General features: G+C 41.0%; 1 protein-coding gene across 1 annotated transcript; it reads left to right on the top strand.

Annotated features, from left to right (window-relative positions):
* Nucleotides 1-5591: 5591 nt before the first annotated feature.
* On the top strand, nucleotides 5592-13147 carry LOC141792110 (D(1)-like dopamine receptor). Its single transcript, XM_074672905.1, has one exon. The coding sequence runs from the start codon at nucleotides 7235-7237 to the stop codon at nucleotides 8621-8623; it is 1389 nt and encodes a 462-aa protein (XP_074529006.1). The 5' UTR covers nucleotides 5592-7234; the 3' UTR covers nucleotides 8624-13147.
* Nucleotides 13148-24348: the final 11201 nt, after the last annotated feature.

The raw sequence follows: 24348 nt of genomic DNA, 5'->3' as shown, positions 1-24348 counted from the left end.
CAGTCAGCAATTTCCTTTTGTGTGTAAAAGTCATATGTTTAATAACTTAAAAAATAACAAGTTGACAAAACAATCACCCCTGTACAGTGTGCCATTACAGAAAGGAGCCAATTAGACCCAAGCCATTTTTCAACCAGCCTGTTATATACTCGATGTGTATGTGGGTTTTGGTATTTCTCTGATCAGCCTCAAGCAAAATCTTGAAGAATAGGAAGTTTTATTACTCATAGACTCAATATTTTTGAAACAGTAGTGCTGCTTGGGTGAGACAAGACACCTCACTTTGTTGGAAAAAAAAATTGCAACAATAAAAATGGTCAGTTAGTGCCCCCTACTGGCCTGAGCACTTTCACGTAACATGATTGTTTGCTTTTTAATTTGTATCAGATGTATCATTTATACTTGGAATTAATTTGGTGTTAATGACGGTTTTGTTTTGTTTTGTTTTGTTTTGTTTCGCTGTTGTGTTTGCTCCTCACTTTTTTTTTTAAAGTTTTACATTGTCTCTGTATTTACATCTTGTTTCTCTGGATGAAGACCTTTGGGGCCATACAGATCATCTGCCCTTTTCAACCACCCTACATTTGTATCTGAAGGTAATGCAATACAAACAGTTAAAGCATCATACAGTGAAAAAAAAAGACAAAGACAGACATTCACACATGCAACCCACCTAAATGAAGTAATTTTTCTTTTATAGTGCAGTGAGGTGTAACAGGCTTCAATGGTCCTTTTGGGAGCACCAATATGCCATTATTTCACAAAATCTGTCTCACACTAAAATTGGCAGCAGACGTATGTGATGACCCAGTTGGCACAAACACAGGTCACATGTTATGACTGTGGCCATATTCCACGTGGATTTTTTTGCATTGAATTCTGGGTGAATCGGGTAAATCTCAGCGGTGGGATTTACAAAACACGTTATTTCATGCTTAGTGTCTGGCGGTGTGTGAGGCTCAACAACAACCTGCTTCACACGGACAGGGGGATTTTTTGAATGAGCAACGCTGTATTTGTGTGGTGGGGATGATGGAGGTGGTGATCTCTGTCACAGATATGTCTCCAAATTCATCTTGGCCCTTTCTGCCTCTCACCTCGCAGACTCAAATAGACCTGGAGAAAAGGGAAGATTCCACACACCTTAAAATGTGACTGAAAGATGTTTGACAGGCACAGCTTAGAGAGGTCTGATGGTTCATAACAGTTTTAAAATTCTGTTTTCAGGTGGTCACTTAACAGCTTATAATCCTACTCTACTCAGATCTGAAAAACAGTGTCCTGCTGTGATCACACTGATGTTTTACTAAAGTTGGGATGAGGCTTTCTGTACCCAACATAAAAAACAATCCTTCCTGATCATTACCATCCCATCAGTTTATGATGCTTAAGATGTTTTTTAACTGTCCTTTTGTTGAGTGATCATGTATGCCAAAAACAGCTTCACACACTTTCTGGCTGTTTGTTTCGCTCTCTTGTCTTTGGTTATTCCAACTTCACTGATGAAATTTTGTCCTTTTGACTGTGGGGCTGCATCATTTCCATAAACCGTTCTCACAGGAAGCTTACTCACTGTTGTTTAAGAGAAGATACCCATTTGTTGTAAAATAAAACAACTAAGCTCCAGTTGTTAAGAAATGAATGCTGCTTAGAGTGTCATTAAAAAGCTATCGTGTCAATTAGTTTCTACAGTAGTTGTTAGGAATTTATTTCACTGGATGTGAATTGCAAATGAAAACGATCATTTAACGTTTGATTAATCCACTCAGGGGGTTCTTATTGCACACCTAGAAAAGTTATGTTTAAATTCCATGATTCAGTTTTTCAATCATCTGTGTGTCACAGAGTGATTAATCCTGGCTTGAAACTCCTGGCAAACACAATCCTTTTGGGATAAATTTAATAGAAATGTAGAAATGTACTCCATCAGTTTCTGAACTTTTTCAATATTCGAGTGTGAAAGTTATGTTGGGTGCAAGAAATTCCTCACTAAGCCTCCCCCTTGAGAATTTGGCTCACAAACAGCTTTAAATATGAAGTATTTTCTTTTTGGTGTCTCAAGCTGAAGCTTTTGCTTGTGGTTATATTTGAAAATTGGACTCAGCTAAGGCTGAATCCATGAAAATTAAAGGCTGGCGTTTTTTCCCCAACACAGATCAGCATGGGCAAGACAGGCACAGTGCGAAAGCTTTCTGAAGGCTTTTCTTTTCTTCAGGTTATCTCCTGCTACTTGTGCCTGAGGATGGGAGACAGAGCCACTTTATTACCTCCTCATCAGCAGACACATTGCTTCACTTTTTGAACAGAATGTAACACAGAGTTCTGTGTTGCAGCTTCATAGAAAAAGTTTGTGCATTAATTTCATATAAACCAGAGGGAATGTGTCAGAAGGCTTTAGCTTCTTACTTAATCTTGAAACAAAGAACATTCTGGACCAAAAATGCCATGAGAATTTGCCAACAGGAACAAGGGAAAGGTATCACATCCTCCTTCTAGCAGCCTCTGTTGCAAAATAAGGGGATCGTTTTGGTCCATGAGTCTCCAAAAGTGGGATGGCAGGTACAGCCTCCCGTCAACAGCATCTCTCCTTTGGACTCATGTTCTTGTTAAACTCTGGGGAGAGATCCTTTGTTTTGCTTTTTTCCAGAGAGGACTTAAAACTTTATTTTTCAATAGAGTTTAGTTAGAGCTGGCTCAAGTTTGGACCAGCCCCTCAGCCATGCTGCTACAGGGTTAAGCCTGGTTAGTTCTTCTACATTGAAAGGATGCCGTAGCCTTTGTTGTTGTTCTGAAAAGCCCGTTTCAAACACAGATGCTGACATTTGTAGCCTGACATGCACCCCCTCAAAAAAAGGAAACCACGTGGAATAGAATAGAATAGAATAGAATAGAATAGAATAGAATAGAATAGAACATACTTTATTTATCCTCGGGGGAATATTCAGGGGGAGTCACAGAAGCAATCACAAAAACAAAAGTATTCAAGTGTAGCTTGTCCATCATTGTCCAGTTCAGCCAGCCTCCACCTCCACAGGGTCCAGGACTGAGCTTCTTCAGCAGTCTGTTCAGTCTCTGTCTCCTGTAGCCTGTCTGCTCACAGCAGGTGAAGTTCTTCCAATGTTGCATTGGTCTCTGGTGTTAGCTCCGTTAGCCATGTCTGTGAATAGCATGATGCTACTCCACCTTCTGGTATTCTCTCTGTTGTTGGGTTAGCACAGCTAGCTTGTCCATCTTATTGGAGATAGATGTTACGATCCCAATGACGATGGATGGAAGGACAGGTCCATGTCATCACTTCCTAGCTCACACCTGAGAACCAGCACGTCGTCCTCACCTCCTTCTCCTCACCTTATGGGAAGACATCAGGCCTTGCACCAGTTAGCATTGACATGCTACAGGCTGCTAACAGCTGCGTTCACATGTAAACAATGTGGCCATGGTTACATGTAGGATCTCCAGACAAACACAGGTAAAAATATCACTGAAGCCACAAAAAGTTTGGTGTCCATGACCAACAAATGAGCCATACAAAGAAATGATCCACTCCAAATGCAAATATGATGAAAATAAGATGAAAAAATGACAAGAAACAGACAAGGAAGAGAGAGCTGCTGTAACAGGCAGCCACAACAGGGCGGCGCCCAGCAGCAATCATGTTGAAAACATATGGTGAAACAACACGAAGGCAAGCCCTGTGGTTGGTTCACTTGGTGTCATTGTGTTTCCTGTATTTCCTATATTTACATAATCTCCATATGACCATATATTCAGTCTCCTTTTGATGTTACCTCTCTATTCTTCTGCTGTAATCATTTTATTTTGTCAGCTCCTGTTTAGCATGATCAATATTGATGTGGGAAAGAAATGGTAACAAGTGATCTGATAATCATACAGACTACACTGCCCTCATGCTTTTTGGAGGAGTACTGCAGAGCGATGCAGGCACATCAGAACTCAAGCGCTCACGACCGTGACAGCCACTGTGTGGTCAAAGCCAAAGCATAAACCATGCTTGAGGCTCCCTCCATCTGTTTGTCTGTATCTCTATCTCTTATTTAATAAGAGTTATTTTTCAGGCCAAAATGAGTCTAAGTGAATTATACTTTACAGAGTACAGTCTAAACTTGTTTTCCATATTAAGTGTCATGAGATTAATTTTGCTGTGATTTGAAGCTATATAAAGGAGTTTCATATATGTGCTTTAAGATTATGAATTAATTGGTGTTCAGTTCCTCAATCACACTTGCGCTGCCTTAAAATATCATTTTTAAAGTGCAAATGTTTTTGTTTATTGATGATTTTTATATAAAGCAAATTAAATAACACCAAGAAGACTGAAGGAGGCAATAAAGCTTCAGCTGAAGTATGCATGTGGCAAAAAGTCATCCAAAAAAGACATTTCTCTCTCTTCACTTCCATTCTCTTCTATTCCATTTTGTTTGCTTTTTGGAGCAGACATAAATTACCCTGCATGGCTGGTTGTGTGTGCGTGTGTGAGTGAGTGAGTGAGTGAGCTAGCAAGTCTGTGTTTGTGTGTGTTTGTATGTGACGTGGTTTTGGTTTGAACTTTGTCGGCTGCACGCACACCCTGGCTCAGTGCTACAGGGAAATGTGGGCGTTGTGTCTGCCAGGCCTCTTACACTTGGCTTGTCTACATGCATTACTCACAGACACACACACACACACAGACACACACACACACACGCGTGCACACACTAAAATATGCACACAAATGTGGGTATTCACGTTTGCTACCATGCCACACATGAACATGCAGAGTCATAAATGCACACATTTAAAGTCAGACACACATGCATAAATACACACACATACAAACACAAACAAACACAGAGAGGAGAGCGTCCACTGAGGATTCCCTCTTGCTAAATAGTTAACATGCAAACTTGCTAGGCCTACCAGGCAGCTAGCGGCATGATAACATTAGCCTCTGTATTTTACATGCACAACCCCTCACCCCACACACACACACACACACACACATACACACACACACACACACACACACACACACACACACACACACACACACACACACACACACATATCTGAACCCATGGTGTCTCTCTTATTTCATGGGTGTGCTTCCTGTCGCAGCAGGACTCATGGGACTCTAATCTAATTCAGAGATGTTCAGTCATGTTTATTGAGGTGACATTAATGCAACAGCTCCGCAGCCCCCTACCTCCACACACACACACACACACACACACACACACACACACACACACACACACACACACACACACACACACACACTCCAACATTATCTCTCCCTCTGTAACATCCAGTAGATGGCCTCATTGTGCCTCTGTGTGCATGCCTGCTGGGTACAAGTTCATCTCAGGACATCCAGGCACCTTCTCTTTAGATTCTCTTCACTTTTGGGGACTTTATTGTACTGATTTGAATTGGCTCTCTATTGTTTTTTCTTTTCTTTTCTTGGCTGTGTGGGTCAGCAATTTTACATCTGAAAATATACATTCTTTAAGAATAAATCTTCCACCAGCTTCATGCGTGATCAAAATTTTACTTATTTTATTTACTACATGTTGTAAGGCTGAATTCTTAAGGAAAACGGATGCTTTGTTAAATGGAGTGAATTTACGTACCTTTCCCCCCTCGCAGCCTCCCTCCGTGGATAGAGCAGTGGTGGCACACACCGTGGCGCACAGCAGCTGAGCGGAGAGAGAGGAGCGCGCATGAAAACCGGGCTTTGTGAGTCCAGAGTCATTCCAATCAGTCTCCGGCAGCACAGGCGGACCGCAGACACATGACAGGGTAACTCATTTTTGGGAGTGTGAAAGATGAGCCTAAAAAGAAAAGCGAAAAGGACTGATAAAAACACCTGAGGACCGTGGCAGTAGGGAGAGAGCGTGGCTGACTCCCCATGGAGGAGAGCGCAGAAAGGGTGAGCTCCTTCGCTTGGTGCCAAGATTCAAGTTGGATGCATGCTGAGGAAAAGTGGATTATGGGAGATGAATTATTCTGATAATTCCACCTAAAACGGATTCAAAGGGTATTTTTTGAAGACTTGTTTTTGAGCCAAGCGGAGACGTTGCTGTGGGTCTCTATATGTCAGCACGCACAGGGTGCAGCGCACACCGTCTTAAATTTAGGAAATCAGGAGGAAAAAAATGCGCATCTGTGTCAAACATATCAACCTTTGGATGCACTGCCAAGGACGATTTCGATGGATGGAAAAAATACATCCTGAATGTGTTTGAAAGCTGAGCTGCTGTTGTGCTGCGTCTACACATTTTGGCACGCAAACTAAACCAAAAGGGAAAAAAAAGCGGACCTCACAGGTGGATTCCCGTCAAAATAAAGAAAGCGGAAGCGTGTATGTGAAGAAATACACAATTGAAATGTACCTCTGATTAGAGAAGGGACTCCATGGACTTTGAATGCTGTTTTTAATTTTTTTTTTTTTAACTATTATTATTAATATTTTTTTTTTTGTCACGGCACTCAGGTGGAAACGTTGGCTGGAGACTGAGCCAGGAGCTGCATTCAAAGAAATAAAAATAAACAAATGAAACGCAACACCTACAGCCAGGGTGCATCAGCATCGACACATGCACCAATATAATCACACAGACACGCCTCGAGGATCATTAAACAAATCCGATAAACGCAGCGCGAAAAACATCAATAGAGATTATTGATGAGGTGGTATATAAGGCTAATGATTGGCCGAGCCTCTTTTTACTCCACAGCTTGGCAACAATATGGTCTGAAACTTTCAGTGAGAGCTGGACAGCAGAGCGATACAGAAGGAGAAAAAGGGACTGTTCTTCTATTGTGATAGTTTGCTGCTTTTAAGTATTTCATACAGTCTGATTTCAAACTGCAAACAACAGCCAGGATTTTCCTCTTGCCTGCCAAACTAGAATGTCTGCTGTCTGTGGTGCTGCTGCTGTAGGAATTTCTCAACCAGGTATTTTTGGGAAACAAGTTTCTGAAGAGACCTTTTTGCAGTATTTATAGCAGCTCTTGTGCAAGGATGGTGGTTGTGACGATGAGCCTATGGATGACCCAATCTGTGGGAGAGCTGGTGCCGAGACAGTCGACCTCCCCATCAGTAACGCTGTTCTCCTAAAACTCCTCCCCAGAGAGGCACTGGTGCTGCAGGCTGGGGATGTGATGGGGTGACTGTTGACACCCCCCTCACCCACCCCCTCTGTCACTTTATTAGCAGCGTGTAACAGAAACAATGGATCAGAATTTCTCAACGGTTAGAGATGGCAAGCAGATGCTGGCGCCGAAAGACTCGTCCAAACGTGTGTTGACAGGATGCTTCCTCTCTCTCCTCATCTTCACCACGCTGCTAGGCAACACCCTTGTGTGTGTCGCCGTCACCAAGTTCCGACACCTGAGGTCCAAGGTCACCAACTTCTTTGTCATCTCGCTGGCCATCTCCGACCTTCTGGTGGCTGTCTTGGTGATGCCATGGAAGGCAGCGATGGAGATCATGGGGTTTTGGCCGTTTGGTGCATTCTGCAATGTGTGGGTGGCCTTTGACATCATGTGCTCCACCGCCTCCATCTTAAATCTCTGTGTGATTAGTGTAGACCGCTACTGGGCCATCTCGAGCCCTTTCCGTTACGAGCGCAAGATGACTCCAAGAGTGGCGTGTCTGATGATCAGCGTGGCATGGACCTTGTCTATCCTGATCTCCTTCATCCCTGTTCAGCTTGACTGGCACAAAGCTCAGACCACCATCTACGCAGATTTAAATGGAACGCTACCAGAAGATCTGCCTCCTGATAACTGCGACTTCAGCCTTAACAGGACATATGCCATCTCCTCCTCGTTAATTAGTTTCTACATCCCTGTGGCTATTATGCTCGTCACTTACACCCGCATCTACCGCATTGCCCAGAAACAGATCAGGAGAATATCTGCTCTCGAGCGAGCAGCGGAGAGTGCCAAAAACCGTCACAGCAGCATGGGGAACAGTTCCAACATGGATAGTGAAAGCTCGTTCAAAATGTCGTTCAAACGAGAAACCAAAGTCCTAAAGACGCTCTCGGTCATCATGGGAGTGTTTGTGTGCTGCTGGTTGCCCTTCTTTGTCCTCAACTGCATAATTCCTTTCTGTGAAGTGCCAGAAGGTTCCACAGAGTTCCCCTGCATCAGCTCCACCATATTTGATGTGTTCGTGTGGTTCGGCTGGGCTAATTCCTCACTCAACCCCATCATTTATGCCTTCAACGCTGACTTCCGCAAGGCCTTCTCCATCCTCTTGGGCTGCCACCGGCTCTGCCCAGGAAGTAACGCCATTGAGATCGTCAGTATTAACAACAACATGGGCGCCCCTACCTCGAACCCCAACTGTCAGTATCAACCCAAGAGTCACATCCCAAAGGAGGGCAACCACTCAGCCAGCTATGTGATCCCACACAGCATCCTGTCCCAGGAGGAGGAGTCGCAGAAGAAAGAAGGGTGTGGAGGAGCGATTGAGGTGGGGCTGGTAAACAACGCGCTGGTGAACAAACTCTCCCCGGCCATCTCTGGGAATTTAGACAGTGATACAGAAGTCACTTTGGAAAAGATCAATCCCATAACGCAGAACGGACAACATAAAGCCGTATCATGTTGAAGAGAGTTGGATCACAGGCACGTATGTATACATAAAGCAAAGAAAAGCTTAAAGAGACAGCAAAGGAAACTAAAGAGACATATAAGAACATGCCTGACAGGAACAACTTTTGGGATTTTCAAGACCTCCAGACTCTCAATGATAACCTTCATGGAAAAACCTACAGAATGTTTCAAAGTAAAGGCACTTTATTCTGGATATAACTATCTGCAAAATACATTCAGCATTTATTGATGAAATTGTTCCATTTGATGATAAATGTTGATCATGTGAATATAACAGCAGAAAACTAGCTGAGTGCACATGTATACATTTTTTACTCTGCAAAGATGTATACATCTGCATGTGTGTGTATTGTACAGTACTGACACTATTCTGGATGGACTCTGACACAGTATGTGAAGGGAGATGTAGTTAGCATTAGCAAAATGTCTTGTAAGTAGGTGCTTTGTTTGTGTTTCATGAAAGAGGGAGAAATATGGGTGAAGTGGTTTTGGTATGGTTTCATTAGCTTACAGCAGTTATTTCTCTTTGATACATTTTAATGACAGTTTCTGGCAAAACATAGGTTTTGCTGTAGGTTTATTTTAGTTGCTTGGACACCAAAGTGACAACAGTCTGGTTCAGACTCGACAGGCGGATGAAAAAACATCGACACTCTTAGCCAAGTTTTGTGAAAGTGGATTGTTTTGCTGCCCCTAGTCCTGTCTTATCCTGCAGTGTCTCCCTGACTTGAGTTACACTCAGAGGTCCAATCAATTTTTGTCTGGAACGCAAAGATAAGGATAGAATAAGCCATTCTGATGGTCCACTTCAGCCTTTAACCATCCCCAGACACCCTCACCTGGGATTAGTTAGGCTAGCTCACCTTAAGTTTCTCTCCCTGCTCTTTTTTTTATTATCTTTGCACCCCTTTTCACTCTCAAGCAAACCCTCTCTGGAGCCCTACTATCCCTTCTTCCTCTACTTCTCCTTACTTTTCTTCCTTCAGTCAGCAGAGTCCCTCTCTCTGTTTGCTGCCCCATTTCTCTTCTCTTGTCCACCTGTCCTCCCCATAGTTTCCTCAGTCAGCAAGCTCCCTTACACCTGCACTATACTTCCGTTTTATGTCTCTCTCATACAGTCTCGTCATCTTCCCTTTGGCAGCCCTCCATTTTAAGTCCTTACTCGGACCACTTAAAGCAGCACTAGTGATTCTATTTTGGGCAGATGATGTCTATCTATTATTTAAAATAGGATTATAAATCTGTAAGCTCAAACTTTGACTGTTGGACAGAAGAGGCACAACAGTAGAGTTCAGTCAACCGCTATACAAGTGACACTTGGTGACCTTTTGCAAACCTGCAGATATCTGATTTTGTAAATTGCTCATGCTGGGAGCCATGCTGTGATGTAGTGGCAATGTGAAGCATGTTGTGTGGCAGTGCTCTGTTTGCAAGGTATTATTGTATGGTATTGTTATATGCTGAATACCATTCCTTGTTCTGGTTGCATTAACGCTTTCATGTCTTTAAGAAAGAAAAACAGTAAATGCAACAACTTGCTTCAGGGGTTAACCTATAGTTAAACTGCACACTTGGCAGCACATTTTCAATCATTGTAAATGTAACTGAAAATGCTAAAACTTCCTTATTTATACAAAAAGAAGAAAAAAAAGAAGAAGAAAAAAAAAAGAAAGTATGTAACTGAAGAAGGTAACGAGCACCAAAAACTCACAACACAGCTGAATTGATCCCTTTCATGCTCATGTTGGCTCAAATTAGCTACTGTAAACAACCATGAAGAGCAAACTTCATTAGGGTATAGAATTGAGTGACAATGCAGGTTAAGAGTTGAGTTTTCCCCATTTAAAATATACATTTATAAGTCTATTTCATATTTTTAAAAATGAAGAGTCTTACTTTAAAGCTACTTGGAGAGAATTTTATTTTAATTTTACCCTGTGAAACTGTTGATAAAGAAGAGTTTTAATAGACATTTGAATGACATATGTAAGACTTCATCCTGTGGAAATTGAACACAAGCATTATTCATCATAATGTCTGGCACCTACCCCCTGTCAGAGGTTTCAAGCATAAATGATATGTTTAAAAGCATAAATTACCATCTATCTTAGTTTTGTCTATTCCTGTGGGTCACAAAGAGGCATCAGAATTAATTTGAGTTTTATTCATAACCAGTAAAACGACATCTCACTGGAGCTTTAAGTTGTATTTTCTCTTAAAAGCTTATTCTGCTGTTTGAATTAAAAACATCCCTCATTACAAATATTTGCTTGGAAAACCTTAAAAAATGTGTTAACATGATCAGATGTAGGTCATATACTATAGTAGCATCTGCATTGCATAACCAGCAAAAATGAAAAAAAAAATCTTCACAGGAGCTTTAAGTTTAAACTCAAAATGTGTTTTGTTTTGTTTTTTTTTTTAATTAGACATATAGAAAAGATCCTTGGAAGAAAGGCTTGTGCTTTAGCATCTAATTTTATCACTACATAAAAAGAAGAAGAAGAAGAAGAAGAAGAAGAAGAAGAAAAAAACATGTTACATAAGCTCAAAGAGCTTTTCAGTTTGCTGTTCTGCTTTAAAGGCTGAATTCAATCTGAACTTTGTTCTTAATGGAGTTTAAACACATGCAAAGTATATGGGTGGCATACATAATCATCAGGCAGACATAATTAGCTCTCCACCTAAAGCCTGTGAAGCTGAATATATGTCGCGTCTGGTGTTGCTGAGGAGGAATGCTCTGCAGCATGCTTTCTGACACTATAAAATGCTTCTGCTCTGTGCCATGTGTGTCCATGAAGGCGTGAAGCTGTTGCGCATCAGAAAAAGGAAGAACTAATCCGATAGAAAGCAATTGGTCTTGAACGAAGCATTTGATTTTCCTGCTCTGGAAAATCCAATTAGATCTAGATGGCAACAAAGGGTTGGAAAGCTTTTAGCTCAATATGCGGCTGGGCTTGTGACACAACAACTTCCTATTGTCCTTTTGCCTCCCTGTCCTCGACTCCCTGCTGGCTGTTGTACCAATATTTCACTTATAATTTTCAAGCAAACTTGGGGTTTGGTGTGCTTTTTTAATAAAGTTGACTTATCCCAGTACTCTTTTATCACCCAAACATCCATCCAGACCTTTAGTCCCATGTCTTTCTAAGTCAACCAATTTAGTATCAAAATTCTTGTTTGTCATCTCTTCTTTTTTCTGTCACCAGTTCATTGAATTATTTCCTATCACAAGCCAGCTCAAACATACTATTTAAACATGACATGTACACAACCTGTCAGGACTGGACGTGGATGGGAAAAGCCTCAAGGAAGATTTGTTCGTCTCCCTTCCAACCCCACCCACTCCTCTCCTCTCCTCTCTTCTCTCCACTGCTTTCTTTTTCATCTCTTTCTCTTTTCTCTTGGCTGCCTCTGTCGACTTGATGTGCGCTCCCAATGTTAGCACAGATTGAATTCATTATTAAACAGACAGGGCCTACTGTTTCCCTGCTGCAGTATGAGTCAAAATGCTCTCGAATCAGAGGCCCACCTGGAAGTTTTTTTATTGTAAGTATGTTCATTTTATTGCTGTTGCCAAAATGAATTTTTTGGCTGAATGTGGCTGTTCTGTAGCTTATGCTGTGATTTTACCAGTGTTTTATAAGCTGAACTTTAGGGAGGGGAGGGTTCACTATCTAGAGATTAATCTGCCATTCCTTGTGACATGATTGGCACCTACAGGTTTACCGGAGGTTTTTGTTTGTTTGTTTGCTTCATACATGGAAACATAGCTCCAGCTGGGAGTTGAAATCTCTGCTGTATTGTGGCTCAGTGTAACCCCCTTTGAGCCCTCACCTTGTCAGCTGGGTGAGTCATACTTATCCAGATGCCACTGCTTGATTTTCAAGAGGAGGGGAGGAGGATGTCAGGCAACAGTCCCACAAGCAAAATGTTTAGTTTGATCTGGAGCATTCCCTCCAGGCTGCCCTACATGTTGCTTTGGGGATCTGTAGTGACAGAACACGGACTCTCAATCAGTGTAGTTACATGACGTATGACAACTTAAGCTAATCTGACAGTGCAGCAGCATCACTTCTCTTCCTCCAACCAAGACTGACCGAGGGACTCAAGGGAAGCTCATCTTAACTGTCCAAGATAATAACAGAGTCCCTACCTCGACGCTGACAACTCCATGTAAAAAATTAAAAGTGCAGTATTTGGGGTTTTTGGGAGTGCAGGGATAGAGTATTGTACAATGATGTTCAAAATGTAGTCGTGATGAACACAAGTGCTTTTTATCTTGGAAAAAAAATTCCTTAATGTGTGTAGCAGTTTGTACGCTGTATGTTTTTTTTCTTCCTCCAGTGTGGGATTATAATTTGCAGTAACAGTTGCTGGCTATTTATATATTTATTTATTTACATGTTTATGGTGTTTATTAATGAAAGTGATGTCAAAGATTATAACCCCCTCGGAACAATTACGGTATTTAGTTTATGGTTTGTATTTAAAAAATAAGAAAAAAAAAAAAAAAGATGTGCCCTTCTTGTAAAATAAACATGTATGTATTTTTTTCAGTCTGGCTCATTGAGTTCATTTGAGAGGCATTTGTGTGTGTGTGTGTGTGTGTGTGTGTGTGTGTGTGTGTGTGTGTGTGTGTGTGTGTGTGTGTGTGTGTGTGTGTGTGTGTGTGTGTGTGTGTGTGTGTGTGTGTGCGTGTGTGTGTGTGTGTGTGAGCACGCGGGGCTGTACCTTTCAACACTGAATGGTGATTGGTGGATCATGTCGCTGCACAGGATCGATAAGGATTGATTTCAAATGGTGACGCATATTTTTTTCCAGCTCCCTAAGCTCGGTGTCCTCGGCTGTGTTCCTGCCTTCCCTCTGAATTTACATAACCTGACAGCCACTTGACAGTTGACACGTCCTCTTCCTCTGCTCTTCCACCCGCCTCGTTTGTTAGCCTAAATGTGAGCCCTAACCCAAACCGACACATAGCAAAAATATTCAAAAACTATGATTAATATTTGGGCATCTTTGTTCTTAAAAAGCTGTGTGTCACTGCAGAAGTATTTTTTCAATATCTTACTAGGGGGAAAGTATGTGGACAGACCCTTCCCTTTGCTTTTTATTCCTTTTCTCTGACTTAAATGTTAGGCTACATCAAAGCTGGATCTGCAGCGTATTCCAGTTACTGAAATGTCTCTGGTCCACCGCTTTAATTTCCTTCTTTTTTATTTAGCCTCTACAGAGACCTGAATGATGATCGATACCTTCTTTTCAGGGCTTGTTTCAATTGCTTTCAACCTGAGAACAGTTCAAAATAAAATTAAAAAAAGCAAGACTGAAGTTTTTGAACAGCTCATGACTTCAAAGCCAAACTGTCTGATCCCTAAGTTTTATTTCAAAGCATTACCTGACAGAAAAGTGTCCCGGCTGACTTAAGGTTAGATTCACTACTTAAAAGAGAGGCTTAGAGCCTGATCTCATTTTTACACATCCATGCATTTACCATGTATACATTGTGAAAGGGTCAATATACAAATGGGGTATAGACCTTAATAATACACCAACGATACAGACTCAAAAGACCAATTTTTTTTAATTTTTTTTTACCAAGGTGAATAAATGTCAGGGGACATAAAATCAAGTTTCCGGTGTCTTTCCAACTTAAATTGTCACCTTTAAATGAAATAAGACAACATCTATTAAAGGCATTTATGGTCCTGGCACTTATGTTGTCATGACACCAGACGCAAATACAGTCTTTGCCATGAGTTAATAACAAAGTAAATGTAAAAGAATAAATTCACACTTATCACTCACTTATATGGTGGGATTGAGAAATCTGATCTTCAGTGAATCATCATTCAACATCAGCCAATCATCATGGAGATCCTCCAGTGGCATATGGATACAGAAAAACAAGTGAAATATGAAGCCCATGTGGAAAAGCTAAAAACTGCAGTTCTTTGTGATTCCACTTGAGGCTGGCAGCAGGAACACCAGAGTAGTGGTGTCACTCAGTGACATGTAAACTTTTGAAGGACTAGGGTGAAAAGAAAAGAAAAAGGCACTGAATGCCACTGAAGGGGTACTAAGGTCTGAGTGTTTTGGAGGGTGCCGAACACTTTGCCTCCCGAGATGGCAGTGCATCAAGCTTTAAGGTGCCATGGGGGCAGGTTAGTGTGTTTTGGTTTCTATGAGGACACTTGAGCCCAGAAACTTCAACAATTGGGCCCCAAGGGGGGCCTAAGCACACCACTGTATGCATGGTCTCAATTCTCAGCACACACTGTATGGGAGGTGATTTTTTTTATACTTGTTTTAAAGTTATTACATTTATGTTATGTCATGTCCATTTGAGGGCATGACTGAGTTGACTGACTTTGTAGCAGATCTGCCATAAAGGCTAAAAGCCAACCTCTTTACCTCATCCAAGCTTAAACAAGGCTAGGTTGAGATCAGCATTTCTAATAATCCCCATCAATAATAGGCCCTAAGGCAACAACATAGTCACTGCATCCTTACAATATACTGTCTATGGTTATACGAGCAAGCTGGCTCTGCCCTAATCAGCATAACTTACCACGGGTCGTTTGGTGGTTACATATGCATGATTTGGCAAGCGGACAGCTTTATTTGCATGAATCAAGAGAGTAAACAGAATATTTTAAAACAAGCAAATCACTTTATTTACATGTGGTGTAAAAAAAGCATTAAATGCTATAAAACCTGCTCTTCATTAGGTGGACATCTTTGTTTTGTTTTTCAGTTACACAAACTTCAAGACCAACTTTATTTTGCCATCTTCAGACATCACACTCTGTTACATGTCTTGGTTGTCATTTGAAGTCTCTGCTGAGCTGATGAATGATTACTTAAATAACGCATAACAACCCCTTTAACGTAAAAGCTGGGGAATAGATAAAGAAAACAACAGAACTCCATTCCTCACAGAAAATGGAGAAAATGAAATGTATGAGGACACCAGTAATAGCCCTGTCAGCCATTTGTTTCCTGTGAATCCTTGTTTCTGTGATACTGCAGAGCATGGCCATATAACATCATGAAAACACAGTCATGCTATTTACAAATGTTTGATAACACATATTGATAAAATCTGGATTGATCAAAAAATATGCGGATGTCATTTAATTCCCAGCCTTTGTGACACACTGGCTCATTCCATATTAGCTCTGTGTATTGATATCGAGCCAATCCTGATTCAGCCTGAGAGGGAGAGAGGAGGGGGGGTCACAGTGAGAATACAGTCAAGGTTAATGACAGACTGCAGGCAGCAAAATGTAACATAGAGTTGTCCCAGAGTGTGTATGTGTGTTTGTGCGTGCATGCATGCTGATATGAGCTTATGTAACTGTGTCAGCATTCATTCAGCCGCTTTGCTCGTTCCAAACTTAACAGAAGTGGCAGGCAGCATCCCTTTTAAAAGACACAGTCCTCTACATTTGATGATTACATTCAAAGAGATGGAACAAACAGCTTAAGCTTATCAGCTGAGATCATATATATTTTTAACTGATGGAACATGACCTGATGGAAATTGGGTCAGCAGGCACCAGAGAAGGTAATTCCCATCCTGATCCATGCTGTTTAAGAAAAAGCAGCTAGATGGAGAGATGAAAAAAAAGAAACGGTGTTGTTTTATCTTTGACTACCTTGGAGAGAGTTTACCAGTCAATAGAGGTACTCTCAGTAAAATTACGTAAAATAAAAAACAATATAATAAACAGGAAAATGATCAAGGGACAGTTTTCTGTGAGGCTGACACAAGATTAAACACATGTATTGAAAGCTCTTGTTGGAAACCGAATGTTTGTGTTGACTTAAAGGTGTAGTCAGCGGTCTGGGGAGAAAACGAGTGGGGAGGTTGTTGATAAATGAATTTAGACCCGCCTCTCCCTTCATACCCCACCCCTGGCTCCATGCCCAAAAGATGATGATGTGCATCGTCATGGAAACGACCATGGGAACTGGGTAGCTGATCAACATGGCGGAAGCCTAACCAGTGAACGCTCGAGGGTTAGTTCGCTATAATATGTGAAGCCGTATTTATTGCTTTGAAAGTAGTAGTACTGTGACAAGTTTTAGTAGTATTGTAGCAAAAGATATTTTAATATTGAGATATTTAAATATTTTCCGATCAAAGATATGCAATGCTCCACAATGGAAAGGCCTTGAGCTTGCCTTTGAAAGAGACTTGACCCGCAGATGTATGACGGAGTGGGAGGACGCTGTCCTCTGGTGATTTAGCTGCAACACTCGCCGGCTCCAGCTGTTTTGAAGGTATTTCTATTTTTAGCTTGATACTATTGTTTGGGTTTCATGGTTCTTTGATTGTTGAATGGTGTTTCATGTTCACTCTAATTTTGGTTCGCTAAAGGCGCATGGTTGTGAGCGCACCGAAGGGAGAGAGAAGAGAGGGAGGGCCTTTGGTGTGGTACAGTACCTTGTATATGTGAATCAGAACTTTACACAATGGTTATGAATCCAGTAATGAACAAGAATTTGTGCTCCCCTGCACCTATCACCATGCCCCCCAGTTTAATTTTTGTCTTTAATTTTTTCTGACGCCGACTCTGGGTTAACACACTGCTAAGCTGCAAAGCTAAGGTAACCCTGACTCGTCAGACAACAGTAGCCACAACTCAACTGCCATAATTGATAACATCACAACAACAGTACATTTTGGCAGATTAGACAATAAGATGAATGCCCGACGGCTGTTACTGTTATGTGAAGCACCACAAAGCTAATCTTGCTTACCTGTCCAGCAGAAAGACGGCGACATCTGAGTCCTTTTTCAGCTCTGTTAAATCACGGAGTCTCCTCCACCGTCGGAAAGCCACACCAATGTTGACCCAGGTCTTCCCTCTATTATGGTCATAGACCTTCGTTTTCATTAAATGCTCTTATGCCTTATTAAACTTATGAAACTGGACTTTTCTTCAACATGCTGTCAGCAATGATAGCTTGTGGATAAAGAGGAGAAATACAACGATTTTGACAAATAGTGCAGATTAGATGATCGCTGACAACACCTTTAAGTGCGCCCTGTAGGCAAGAAAATGTTCATGATCCTGTCGTCTTTTTCGGCTTCATTCACAAACAGTGTGTAATTTGTGCTTAAATCGTGCACAAGAAGAATTGAAACTCAAATCTGTGATTCATCAATATTTTCTTACTTGAATTTGTTCTTACTCAGTAAACAAATTTAGAACCTCCTCAGACCACGCATAAACACAAATAATGATGACCAGCTCACTCAGAAAATGTAAACACACTAAACGTATGACACACTGTATTTAAACTAATTTTAGGAAAAGAAAAAAAAATTGAATAGAATTTATTCAAAAAAATAAATAAATAAATTGACTAAATGTATTAAATAACCATGAAATTGATGCATATTCACCCTCAGTATCCTTATAATATTGAATCTTGAATTAAATACTTAGTTTTACAATTCAAAATATCACAACGTTTCAAAATGCAAAATGAATAGACATGAAATAACTAATTTACTTCATGACTTTCTACATTTTCTGAGCAAATGACGCACACACAGCATCACTGTTCACTTATTCTTATTTATTTGTTTGTTTGCAAAAATGTCCAGCAACTGTTCAACATGTTGTTTATGTTTTGGAAACCCGTTGTGATTTCCCCTGCACAGCACCCAGGATCGTCAGCTGATTATTGATCACCTCATAGAGAGTGAGGGGACAGGACACTGGTGATGCAGATGTTGAGGTCGCCTCAACCTGTTGTGCACATGTCATGAATGCGACGGTGATTCTGCATGAACACGGAACTTGTGTGCAGAGTAAGAACTTTTCTACTCATTTATTAATAAACGAGGCCCTTAGAAACTAAAGGCCCAGGATGCTGTCAATAGTTGAGTTTGATGTCAGACTTCCCCTACATCTGTGTAGGCTCCTTCTCTGCTCTTTATGATTCAGCGCCACCCTTTCTTGTACAGTGGCTGCTTTGTCTGGATGCAGCTTGGAGTCAGACGACAGGACTAGTGAAATCACATGACATACCTTTTCCATGCTTCCTGCCCTGGAGCTGAAAGAAGAGTGGCGCCAGTGGAGGTCAGCACTTTGACTCGCCGTCAGATCCTGTGCTGTGGCTAAGCGGAGATGGACCGGACATAGATCTGGTCGAATTTGGCAATGACATGTATCCCCTCTCCATTTTCTTTTGAAGGTCAAACAGATGCATCAGTATTAATGTCAGTCTCTTGACAAAAAAACTGTTAAAAACTCTTTACGGCACCTTTAAGTCAATTTTATGCACTTGGGAGCTGACATTGTTTTTGCAAACTGTAACAAACAACCTGCCAGCTTCTACTTCTCTCTGCCAAGAGATGAAAATTTGCTGTACTTGCCTTTGAAAACAATGACAAACTCTTGATTGTGTGTGTGTGTGTGTGTGTGTGTGTGTGTGTGTGTGTGTGTGTGTGTGTGTGTGTGTGTGTGTGTGTGTGTGTGTGTGTGTGTGTGTGTGATCAATCCACAAAACTAAACTCCAGTTCTTCAGCATTCAGTGTTGGCATATTTGTGTCACAGGGTTCTTGCAGTTTAAATGCTTCACCTCCCATGATCCCATGGGACAGAAAAGCTTTTTAAACTTCTGGTTGTAATTGTACTTCCTGATGTTTGCAACTGTCTTGTCAGCCATCTGTTTCCACCTGGGACCTTGGTTTTTACATGATTAAGATCATTACATCTTTTAATTTGACTTGACTGGGTTTAATAAGGAACATGACCTAGAGCTGCGTCTCTGCCAGCCAACTCTCACAGGTCTATTTTTCAGCTCTGCCTAACATTACTCAAGTGCTGCTGAACACTGAGGCGCTGGAGCTTTGGATCACTTTTATAGCATCTGCTTGACTCCTCTGCTCCCTTGAGGAACAAATAAAAGGAAGAAAAGAAGGGAGAAATATTGGCCTGCTATACACCATTACGACTGTGTAAAAGTTGAGTAGCTGAATCATAAAGTCCTGAGACTCTGACAGTGACTGTGACCTTACCCAGAGAAAACACCTCAACAAATCACAGCATTACCTTGGTAAATACAAGTATATTAGGTTATGTGTGACCACTTGAAGGATTGAATGAAGGATTCTCTCTGACAGGACATCGTTAGTCATTGTTTACACTCGTCTGATGAGACAAGATGTTGAGTTTTGGTACACTGGAATGAGACTTTCTTGTTTCTGCAAAAGTTTTAAATAACTCTCATACCTTGCAATCCCATCAATGCCTTTCTTGCTTTTTTTGTTTTACCATTGAGTAAAAACCAAGCATTCAAATACCAGAAAGTTTATCAGTGTCAACTGCTTTAAGTTTTAACACTTCACATTCACTCAGCTCTTTTTTCTTTGTTTGTTTGTTTAGTTGAAGGAGAAAGATGAGGCAGCAATACACTTTTATCTGAAGTGGTAATTTTAGATTTCAACAAGTGGCTGTGACTGGCAGAACAAAAGCTTAAAGCCCTCAGTAAACAAAGTTTGAGAAAGAAAAGAGAAAAAAGTTTTTTCTTGATTTAAAAACATAAAAACACCATGATGGCAGTTTGCTGGCCTCTTTTTAATTCATATAAAACAGCTGACCCACTTTGATCATATCATATTGCAACCATAGACCATATAATATATGAACATACTCCTTATCTTATCACTCATCTGTTTCTGAAATGGACTTTTGAAGCAAATCGTCAGTGGGAGCAAATTGGAAATAAAGCATGCTACTACTTGACAAACTAAGGCAAGGCAAGTTTATTTGTAGAGCACAATTCATACACAAGGCAATTCAAAGTGCTTTACAGCCAACATAAAATCAAATCACAGTAGGCAAAAAAATCATTGCATAAAATCACATCATAAAACATAAAAAAATGATTAATTAAACTAAAAGAGGAGAGTGCAGGTAAAATACTTTCAGTTGTTGTATGCTATGCTGAACAGAACTGTTTTCAGCCAGGCTTTGAACATTGTCAGAGTTGAGGTCTGTCTCACATCTTCTGGAAGATTGTTCCAGATTTTGGGGGCATAAAATTGGAATGCAGCCTCACCGTGTTTAGTCCTGACTCTGGGCACTAGCAGGAGACCTCTCCCTGAGGTTCTCAGAGACCGAGTTGGTTCATATGGTTCTAGCATGTCCAAGATGTACTTTGGTGCTAGACCATGAAGAGACTTGTAAACAAGCAGAGCTGTTTTAAATTCTATTCTCTGAGCCACAGGAAGCCTGTGCAGAGACCTGAGCACTGGACTAATATGGTCGCATTTCCTGGTTCTGGTCAGGACCCAAGCAGCAGCGTTCTGGATGTTCTGCAGCTGGAGCTCGTTTTGAGAGTCCAGTGAGCAGGCTGTTACAGTAATCTAACCTGCTGGAGACAAATGCGTGGATCAGTCTCTCTAAGTCAGGTTTAGACGCTATTCCTTTAATCCTGGCAATGTTTTTAAGGTGGTAAAAAGTGTCTGATGTTATTGATTTGATGTGGCTGTTGAAGTTCAGGTCTGAGTCTAATATCACCCCTAGATTTCTAACCTGGTTACTCACATTTAGAGAGAGAGTCTGAAGTTGACTGATAACCCTTTCTCTTTGTTTCTGCGGGCCACAGACAATGGTTTCCATTTTGTCTGAGTTCAGCTGGAGGAAATTGTTCTGCATCCACACACTGATCTGTTCGACGCAGAAACTTCTGTATTGCTTTATATTTTTGGTCCAGAGCTTGATTGTAGCCTGTCACATTGTTTGGTTAGCTGACTAGCTTTCATCTTAGCTCACAAGACTTTAAAGATAGTCTACCAAAACACTTATTTTTTAACAATTAAGAATCATTATACTCACACCATTTATCGGGAGCAGTGTGTTGTCCTTAAGGTGATCATTGCTACCAGACTTCCCTCCTGTATGTCTGTTTGTGGAAGACTCACACAGCCTGTCAGGTTTTCTCACACTTGGACCCAGAATCTCTTTTGGTTAAATTTAAGATACAATACAGGGCTGTGTCTCGTACTAGATTCTTCTGTCAGTATACTAACATGAAATACACGGCATACACTGCACTTACCAGCACAGTACACAAAATCTTACAGGGTAGTGTTGTCTCAAATTACACACTGTCAGTGTGAGTGCACCTGTGCACTCCAAATAATAAGTGTATGGAAGTACACAATTTGAGACAGCCCAGCTTTTTCTGAGAGCTAATAAAAAAGAAACATCTAGAGGTCACACTTGTAAAAGTACACAGCAACACTCTTTGGCTCATGGAGCAGGTCTTGGAAGCATGTACAGTTTGAGATATGATGGTGTAAGCACTCTCAGGTATTACATCTATCTGTTATGAGAGCAGGGTGTATGTTTGTGCTACTGTGCACAGCTGCTATCATTTATCTGCTCTGCGTGGTGCTGTGTTTGCTGTGTTTGCTGTGTTCTGTGCTGCACTGAGCACCTGTCTCCACTTTGCGTCCCTTCATTTGTAAGGTAATAATTTATACCCAAACACTCCTGAGGCCTGGCCGCTGTGTCCTACTTTAGACTGCAGCAAGTTGTAAGGAGGAATTAAATTATCATTCAGGATCACTCCAGCTAATGAACTGTTCTCCTGACTAGCCTCTTCTCTCACAACAGTATACTTATTGAAAAATATCCCACTGAGTTGTTCCGCTCAGGCAGGTCATGAATTATTCAGTTGACCAGAAAAGTTTAATGTTGAGTCTATAAAATAATTTTGTTTTCAATGTGCTAATAGATTGGACATGGATATCGTTTTCATTTTAGCTTGACATTTCTTCATTGCCTCATTAAAGTTTTATTTACTTCAGTCAGGAAAGCAGATAAAAAGAAATGTCATTTTTCAAATAAATGGCTACTCAGATAGTGGACTGTGGCATTTCCTGTTTCCACCAGAGACGCTTAGTCAACTCACTAAGATGTCGTCACACTTGCTGTTGGGCACCATAATTACAAGTCGGTCAATCATTATTTCAGTATCAATGTTTTTATTACCACACGTGTTAAGTTTTAGTTCACACTGACCCCAAAGCAGAGACTGAGACAGGTAATTGAAGTCACAAAAAACAGAAGTATTTAATAAATCAAAAATTCAGGCAGTGAAGGCAGGGAGCTGGCTGGCTTGATGAGAATCCTCAGAAGACAACAAGAACATAGATGACGAAAAAACGCAGCGAGGAACCCAGGAACATCTGCACACAAAAAGACATAGGTAAGAACCAAAAAACTGCAGAAAACACAAAAAGCCTCACAGTGAAGAGCAACTTGAAAATCCACAAGGAAGAACGTCGGGAAACTACCCAGTAGAACGGAATTATCTGGCAGAGCAGTGAAGTGAAGACCAGGCTTTTATAGGAGAGTTGATGAATTGAGTGAAACCAGGTGTGCCTCTGCTGCTGAGTGGAGAAGCCAGCCACACCCCCTGCCACTCACCTACCTGCAGGTGAAAGAACAGAAAGGGAAGGGGGAGGAGGAAAAGCAGAACAAAACATAAAACCCCACAACAAAACATAAAACCCCACAACAAAAACCAAAACCAAACAGAATCATAACAACACGTTCAATATGTAACACAACAACTCGACACTGTGAATACAAAGGACCTTTAAGCAACTGTCAAAGGCGTACTGAGTTAACAAAGAATGGAGGAAAAAGCTGAGATGTTAGTTACTTCAGTGTTTAAAAGCTTTTTAAATTACCCTTAAATATTAATTAAACACGGCTCTCACTTACAAATTTAATGTGCAGTGCTGTATGAGCACATGTGATTTTCAGTACATTTCTCCCCTCCGGTCATGTTTCCTCCAGAAGGGGCTCAAACCCGCTCTCGGCTCATCAAACCCTAAAAGTGTCTGCAGCTTTTAATGAAGCTTTTACTGAAGCTTTTACAGAATAAAAAAAAGGAGTTGTATAATGTCAGAGCACTTCTTAAATATGACAAGAAACTGTCATGGTTTGGGTTTTTGGTTTGTATATTTCTGGGTTTTCTTGTGCTTGTCCTGTGTTTCTGTGTTAATATTAGTTATTCTTGAGTGTTCTGTGTTTCCGGTTTATGTCCTTAGTTTGTGTCCTTTGTGGTTTTGAATTGGTTCTTGTCATGTGTGTGTCTTTTTGTGGTTATTGTTAGTGTTTCGGTGCCTTTTATGTATTTAGTCTCTGTCTTGAGTTTCCCTGTGATTGGTTTGGTTCTCCTTGCTGATTGCTCCTCATGTGTTTCATCTGTGTCTTGTTTCACAGCGGTGTCGATCACTCCCCTGTCAAAAGCTGTGTCTCAATTCAGGGGCTGCAGCCTCCATAGGCTGTAGCCCTCGGAGGACCTGGCCGAACTGAGTTGAGACGGTCTGGTCCACGAAGCATTTCCTGTTTGTCACCCTCGATGTCACACAGTGCCACCCTCACCTGTCAGGCTTACATTATTTTTCAAACACAAACACAACAAACCAAAAACCCACATTTAAAACAGTATGATTTCCACTATAATAACTTTTGGTAGCACTTTAGATTACAGCCCGCGTCTTACAGTGTAGTTTCCCGTCTCTTACAGTGTAGTTTTGTCAACTGTAGGGGTAACTCTCACACATGTACCTTGACATTTTGCGGTACCTATCGGGTAGTTACGCTCTCGTCTTACAGTGTAGTTTCGTCAACTGTAGGGGTAACTCTCACACATGTACCTTGACATTTTGCAGTA

Source organism: Halichoeres trimaculatus, unplaced genomic scaffold (genome assembly GCF_033239565.1).
Source record: "Halichoeres trimaculatus isolate MK-OKI-2021-1 unplaced genomic scaffold, fHalTri1.1 fHalTri1_scaffold_6, whole genome shotgun sequence".
In the NCBI taxonomy this organism is placed as follows: domain Eukaryota; kingdom Metazoa; phylum Chordata; class Actinopteri; order Labriformes; family Labridae; genus Halichoeres; species Halichoeres trimaculatus.
This window is presented reverse-complemented; position numbering and strand designations above follow the sequence as displayed.

Excerpts from the sequence above, each read along its gene's own strand:
- LOC141792110 (XM_074672905.1), top strand. The coding sequence starts at position 7,235 with ATGGATCAGAATTTCTCAACGGTTAGAGATGGCAAGCAGATGCTGGCG.